The 7,318-nt window shown below is 39.0% G+C and overlaps 1 protein-coding gene and 1 pseudogene across 1 annotated transcript; both read left to right on the top strand.

Moving 5' to 3' along the window:
• Window positions 1-395: 395 nt before the first annotated feature.
• Window positions 396-3,657, top strand: LOC105176314 (GDSL esterase/lipase At1g29670). The gene is made up of 4 exons (XM_011099084.3): window positions 396-895; window positions 1,517-1,744; window positions 2,109-2,361; window positions 3,299-3,657. Exons 1-4 carry the CDS (start codon window positions 515-517, stop codon window positions 3,529-3,531), a joined length of 1,095 nt encoding a protein of 364 aa, XP_011097386.1. The 5' UTR covers window positions 396-514; the 3' UTR covers window positions 3,532-3,657.
• A 478-nt stretch (window positions 3,658-4,135) lies between these two features.
• Window positions 4,136-6,897, top strand: LOC105176308 (G-type lectin S-receptor-like serine/threonine-protein kinase At1g34300 pseudogene; annotated as a pseudogene).
• The last annotated feature ends 421 nt before the right edge of the window (window positions 6,898-7,318 follow it).

The raw sequence follows: 7,318 nt of genomic DNA, 5'->3' as shown, positions 1-7,318 counted from the left end.
TCTTGTTACTATATCATACAATACCATTTCAAGAAAAGACTTAAAAGAGAGGTTTGTATGAATTTAAAATAAATGATTATTATCGAAAATAAGTTGAAAAGAGGGAATTTGGTTTACAAATTTTATTTTATTTTTATTTTTAAATAATTTCAACTTTCATTACGACTTAACTAACATTTTTTTTTTACAATTTATTCCCATCACAAAAATAATAGTTATTGTAGAGTACTGTCTCCACGTTCCAGCAAAATATCACGTAAAAGGTTATTCTTCTCAACCAACAGCAAAAAGTCTAGCAAGTTGTGTATGTGTAGTGTGTGTATGTAGTTTGCAAATTTGACGATTCTAACACAGTCAATAAAGACAATTTAATTTTCGAAGGGAATACAAAATCTAGAACACTGCAAAAGATATAACTGTATTTCTTATTTCCTGCTCTATAAATGGATAATAACACCACTGGGATTTTGTCCAAACAGAGAAAAAAACCAAACACCTCTAAGTCCTAACCATCATGTCTCAAAGACCACTATTTTGTTTGTGTCTCTTTGCAGTGTTTGCAGCTCCATCCATTTGTCTCACACCAAAGCAAGAATCCAAAATCAGGGGAATGTTTGTGTTTGGGAGTTCTCTGGTTGACAATGGGAACAACAATTTCATTCAAAATTCCTTAGCCAAGGTGGATTACTTTCCCTATGGAATTGATTTTCCTCTTGGCCCTTCAGGCAGATTTACCAATGGCAAGAATGTCATTGACATTCTGGGACAAAGATTGAACCTTCCAACCTATATTCCACCCTTCAATGATCCCTCAACTAAGGGAAGTAAGATTGTAAATGGTGTCAACTATGCTTCTGGTGGTTCTGGAATACTTGATAATACTGGTGCACTTGCAGTAAGTCAATCCACTTGTTTTCTTTCTCTCTTTTTCATTCTTTATTCTCTACTTAGTATCACTAGTTTGAACGTTACTGACAATGTGAAGTGCGCTACTTTATGTAGCTGACGACGACGAACGCTCAATCAGTTAGTTTTCTTAGTTTGGGTAGCAAGAAAAGAAAGACGGTTAGGTTCTCTTTGTTGGGATGGCTGAAAATGTAAAGCTCGCTGTTTTATGTGGATGTATTATAAGCTGGCGGTGTCAGATTGTCAATGAGTGAGTTACCTTAGTTGGGGTAGCAAGAAATGCAGACGGTTAGGTTCTCTTTGGTGGGATCACTGATAATGTGATGTCTGCTGCTTTATGTGAATGTATTATAAGCGGACGGTGACAGACTCTCAATGAGTTAGTTTCCTTAGTTGGGGTAGCAAGAAATGCAAACGGTTAGATAACTGAAAATATAAAGCTCGCTATTTTATGTGAACGTATTTTAAGCGGGTGGTGGCACACTCTCAGTGAGTTAGTTTCCTTAGTTGGGGTAGCAAGAATTGAAGACGGTTAGGTTCTCTTAGTTGGGATAATCAGGCTCTGCTATATATGCTCATGTCTGTGTTGTTTGATTTCCTTTTCATGCAGGGCAATGTGATAGGTTTGAATCAACAAATCAGAAACTTTGAGGAGGTGACTCTACCAGAATTGGGGATGCAGCTGGGAGAGAGAAGCACAGGAATCCTGTCTCAGTTCTTGTTTGTGGTGGGAAGTGGAGGAAATGACTATTCACTGAATTACTTTCTGGGCAACAATAATGTCAGTGTTGAGGCTTTCACTGCCAATTTGATGACCACACTCTCTAACCAACTCAAGGTACTTGGATCTTATTTTTACTGCAGTAGTTTTGTGGATTTAAAGTAATTTAGGGAGTTTGAACGGCTTGATTACTTGGTTTGTAGTAGCATAACAACGTTAGTTATCTTCCAAATGTGTCATATGTTAGAATCATAAAGAAGATAGTTTCGGATCTATAAGTTATTGCTCTTGTTTCTAGCTATAATCAAAGAAGTTCTTCGAAACTCGCTTCATGGATGTTAATTGAGTCAAGAAACAAAATTTACATGCATTTGATATTCCAAAAGAAAAGGAAGGAAACATGAATGTTTTGAGGAAATTGCATTTGTTAAACTGCAGATTTCTTCTGACCATTCATTGCCTGACCACTTATGTTGTGCAGAGGTTGTACGGTTTGGGTGCTCGCAAGTTCGTGCTAATGGCAATCAATCCTAATGGTTGCAGTCCAATGGCTACAGCCAGGGATCCAACAAGCAACGGTTGTGTGCAAAGTTTAAATAGAGCAGCTCATATGTTCAATGCCCAATTGAAGGACTTGGTGGTTTCTATCAGGCCACAAATGCCTGGTTCTAACCTTATTTTCGTCAATTCATACAAAATTATCAGGGATATCATAAGATTTCCTATTTCTAGAGGTAAGCTTTTATATCCTATGATGATATATGCCCTTAAACAAAATTCATTAAAAAGAGAAGTTTAAAGTTAAAGAGGCAACAAAAACGAGGGATCTAAGACAGATCAACGAGTAAAAGGTTTACGGACTGATATCATGGTTTTGGTTTTATGATTTATTCACGTACTATATTGAGATACGACAAGGTTACTCGCATTTCACTTTTATGATTTGAGGAATGCTAATTACGGTTGTGAGTATGCAAGTTTATGAATGTAGTCATCAAGATGGTGTGATGCATAAGGAAAATAGTGGTCTAGATTTGTACACTCACTTGGCCGCAAGTGCAACTTAGCATTCGTCTCCTGAGGTATTATATGATGAACTAGATTAATAGTATAACAGTAACTTAATAGTAGCGTATATCCTCATTTTCACTATAATAAATGGTACGCACTGGAGTCCATTATTTAGTTGCCATCAGCTCAAGACTTGAAAAGGATATGAATATATACATTTATATCAACTGACAAATGGCTCCCACAGGAAGTTGTTCGACATCAATTTCTTCTTTTCTACTATAGGAGCATTCAGGACATGTTGGTATCCACACAATTCTGTATTAAAGATGTCGACAAATACATCATTTGAGTCATCAGTACATAATTATATGGACCCTCATGATATGCTTAGTGCCCCTAGCGCAGCACGAAATGAGTTACATTTTTAGTTGAAGATTTGGTACCTAACCACATGCTGGCCCTTCCTATTCAACATGATAGCAGAAAAATGAAGGGCCATTTTTCCTGTAATTTGACCACTGATCTCTGCCTGTTTTGTTCTCCTCTGAGACAATTTCCCTTGTAAAAAGCAAGAGAAAAGGTTATAAAACATATCTTTTGTCCACTTATTCAGCACATTCAAAAAGACTGAAATATTGATCTTTCTTGTTCATGCAGGTTTCAACAATGCCAGCAACTCTTGCTGTGAAGTAACCAAGATAAGCGAAGGCGGAACTGGAATTTTGTGCAAGAGAGGAGGGACAGTTTGCGCAAACAGGAGCGAATATGTGTTTTTTGATGGCTTGCATCCAACAGAAGCCGTAAATGTTGTGATTGCAGCAAAGGCTTTCGCTTCCTACCTGAAAGCTGAGGTCTACCCTTTCAATGTCAAGAAGCTCTCAGAAATTTAAGTTTCTTGTCTCTGTCTATGGAGCTTCCCCTATTTTTATTAATAGTGCAGTTTTAACAGTGGATGCAATAACTTGTTTGTATCGTTTGATTGGTTTAAAGAATGGAAGTACTTTACTTTCTTCCAACTCTTTGAGCACGTGATATACGAACTTGGACACGCATAATTAGGCTTGTGCATGATCATAGCCTACTATATAGCTACTTAAACTCAATTCAGGCTCAAATTAATCAAACTTACGTTTAAGATTACAATGCGAGATGAACCAGCAGAACATTAGACTTGGTTTTCTCATTTGGACAGTTTGTCAAGTCTTTGCACTGAACTATACCTGGTATTATGGTTTAACGTATCAAGGAGTATAGAACGTAACGTTACGCAGAAGTTAGTGGAAAACTTTGACTACCTGCGTGCAATTTGGTTCCACTGGTTTCTGTTCTTGGTCATGTGGTCCACTCCCAGGAAAAGAATTGGACTCCAAGGTTTCAGCTGAGTTGAAAAACATGACTCAATTAGAAAAGCAATAGTGCTTGTCTTTTTGGTTGAAAAACCAACCAAGAAAAGACTATAAAATAAAGAGGGATGCTAAGTCATTAACAACCTATTGAATAGAAAATATAGTTGAAATGAGGAGTTCCATCTCAAAATAAACTATTGAAAGTTCAACAATCTAGCAAAATTCGTGAAAACCATCATTAGCCATCCTCTCATCTTGTGGTTGAGAAAACTGAATGGGACATCATGCGAAGATTCATAAATCTTGATGGTGCAATATTTATATCATTCTGCTTATGTAGGTGGAATAATAGTGGTCCCCTTTGTGGTACTGGCATTCCAAAAAATATCTGTTGGTGAAAAAAAAATAGATCTGCATTTTTCTTACAATTGATTCATTCTTTTGGTTGCCTTTTTGTTGCTTACTTTCTTGGTTTCACATATTTGGATTCAGCCTTAAGGTCGGACAGGAGAGAAAGTGAAGTTGTTTTCATTGAATATGTTCCTGCTTCTTTTCATCTTGTTGTCAGCTGTTAGCGTTGTAGCTGACGATATATCTCCAGGCTCAACGCTTTACGCCTCAAATCCAGAACAGTCGTGGAATTCTCCTAACAACTCTTTCTCACTTTCCTTCATTCAAGAATCTGAAAACACATATTTTGCTGCCATTATCTATAATGGTAACCCCATCTGGAAAGCAGGTGGTGATCCTGGTGGGGCTGTTGATTCCTCAGCTGCACTTCGCTTCCTCCCAGACGGAAACCTCCAGCTGGTGGCAGGGTCAACAGGTTCTTTAGTATGGCAATCCGGCACTTCTGGACTAGGCATCACCTCTGCTTCACTTGAGGATTCAGGTAATTTTGTACTCAAGAACGGGAGTTTTCCCATTTGGACAACTTTTGATAATCCAACTGATACAATTCTCCCTGGACAAAATTTCACTGTTGATCATGTTCTGCGATGTGGGTTGTACTCTTTTCGTCTGTTAAGGTCAGGGGTAGCTCTCCAGTGGAATGATTCCATAGTGTATTATACCTCTTCAGGGATTAACACAACTGGTAGCTTAAACTTGACTTCACCAAGTCTAGGCATGCAGCCAGTTGGGATATTTTCGCTTTATGATCCGTTGCTTTTGACTCCTGTAATTATGGCTCGAGATATTGACTATGGTGAAGTAATTGATAACACTCTAAGGTTTGTGAAGTTGGATTGTGATGGGAATATGAGGATTTACAGTTCTGCAATGAGTAGTGGAAGGGGAAGTAAGGTTGTGACATGGACTGCTGTCAGTGATCAGTGTCAGGTTTTTGGTTATTGTGGGAGGTTTGGAGTTTGCAGGTACGATGAGTTTAATGTTAATCCAACCTGCAGTTGCCCATCAGAGAATTTTGATCCTATCGATCCGAGGGATGCTAGGAAGGGATGTAAGAGGAAAGTGGAAATTCAAGGTTGTCAAACAACAATGTTATCTTTGAATAATGCTTTGTTCTTGACATTCCAGCCAGAAATCAGTTCAGATCTCTTTACGGCGAATATCAGGGCTTGCCCATCATTATGTCTCGCTGATACTTCGTGTGTAGCCTCAACTTCCTTGGCAGACGGAACAGGAGTTTGTTACATGAAAAGATCAGCATTTATCAGCGGATATCAGTCTCCAACGTTCACTAGTACGTCATATGTGAAAGTCTGTGAGCCTGCCATGCCAAATCCTCCATTCTCTTCTAGTAGAAGTGACAAAAAATCTGAAGCACTGAAGATTGCTGTTGTGGTTCTGGGCTGCAGTTTGGCTCTGGTCATTCTAGTGGTTGGTTTTTTGTGGTTGTATCGGAGGTCTAAACCAAAATATGAAAGTTTACTTCCTCATTATTCAGTTTCTGACTATGCATCTGGTGTTCCTGTTCAATTCTCATACAAGGAGCTCCAACGTGAAACGAAAGGCTTCAAGGAAAAGCTGGGAGAAGGAGGATTTGGGTGTGTTTATAAAGGAACCCTCTCAAATAAAATGGCTGTTGCTGTAAAGCAGCTGGAGGGAATTGGCCAGGGAGAGAAACAGTTCAGAATGGAGGTTGCAACAATCAGCAGCACACACCATCTAAATTTGGTGAGGTTGATCGGATTTTGCTCAGAAGGCCGACACAGGTTACTGGTGTATGAGTTCATGAAAAATGGCTCTCTCGACAGTTTTCTGTTTACTTCAAAAGACAAGAACGTTCTAAATTGGGCACATCGGTATAGCATTGCCTTGGGGACTGCAAGGGGGATCATGTATCTGCACGAGGAGTGCCGTGACTGCATTCTTCACTGCGACATAAAGCCTGAGAACATTCTCTTGGACGAAAACTACAATGCAAGAATCTCTGATTTTGGGCTTGCAAAGCTCCTGAACCTGAACGACCATAAGCACCGGAGCCTAATCACCGTGAGGGGAACCAGAGGGTACTTAGCTCCAGAATGGGCCGCGAATCTCCCAATAACTTCAAAAGCTGATGTGTACAGTTATGGAATGGTGTTGTTGGAGATAGTAAGTGGAAAGAGGAACTTCGAAGTTTCTCCCGCTACGAATCACAAGAAGTTCACATTGTGGGCGTATGAAGAGTTTGAGAAGGGCAATATAGAGGGAGTCCTTGACAAACAGCTCATAGAAAGTGATATAGACATGGTGCAAGCAATGAGAGTCATCAAAGTAAGCTTCTGGTGCATTCAAGAACGGCCGTCGTTTAGGCCTACGATGGGAAAAGTGGTGCAAATGCTTGAAGGGATTGCTGATATACATAAACCACCTCCACCTGTGGCTCTGGTTGAAGGATCAGCACCAGCTTCATCAGTTTATTCATCCCAAATGTCAGCAATCTCATCTTTAGCTTCAGAATGAAAGATGTGGAGGGAAATCTTGATTGAGTGTGTCATCAACAGCTTTCCTTATGCCTGGAAATACTGAGTAGGACTTGGAAGAATGATAGCCAAAGTTGATTCTGTAAGAACCCTTTGATGAATATGATTTGTTTAGTCTTTTGTTGTCTTTTTCAGATGTGAAATCAGAAACGGTTGTGTGATTTTGTAGTCATAGTCTTTGTAATACTTAATGATTCTTAATTTAAATAGTGATCTGATATTTAAAGATCAATGGTAAAATCATGCCTTGGAAACAAAAAGAGGGAAGGAACACCAAAGTCAAAAGTTGGACAAGATATTCTATGTATACCCAACCGTAGATTAGCTGACCCCACAAAAACATATGAATACATATACCCCCAACTACGGTGTATTCCTCAGACTCTCACCGGTATTCCAAC

The sequence above is a fragment of the Sesamum indicum genome, linkage group LG2 (genome assembly GCF_026168435.1).
Source record: "Sesamum indicum cultivar Baizhima isolate 11 linkage group LG2, ASM2616843v1, whole genome shotgun sequence".
Taxonomy (NCBI): Eukaryota; Viridiplantae; Streptophyta; class Magnoliopsida; order Lamiales; family Pedaliaceae; genus Sesamum; species Sesamum indicum.
The sequence above is the reverse complement of the archived record's forward strand: the minus strand, read 5'-3'. Positions and strand labels throughout refer to the sequence as shown.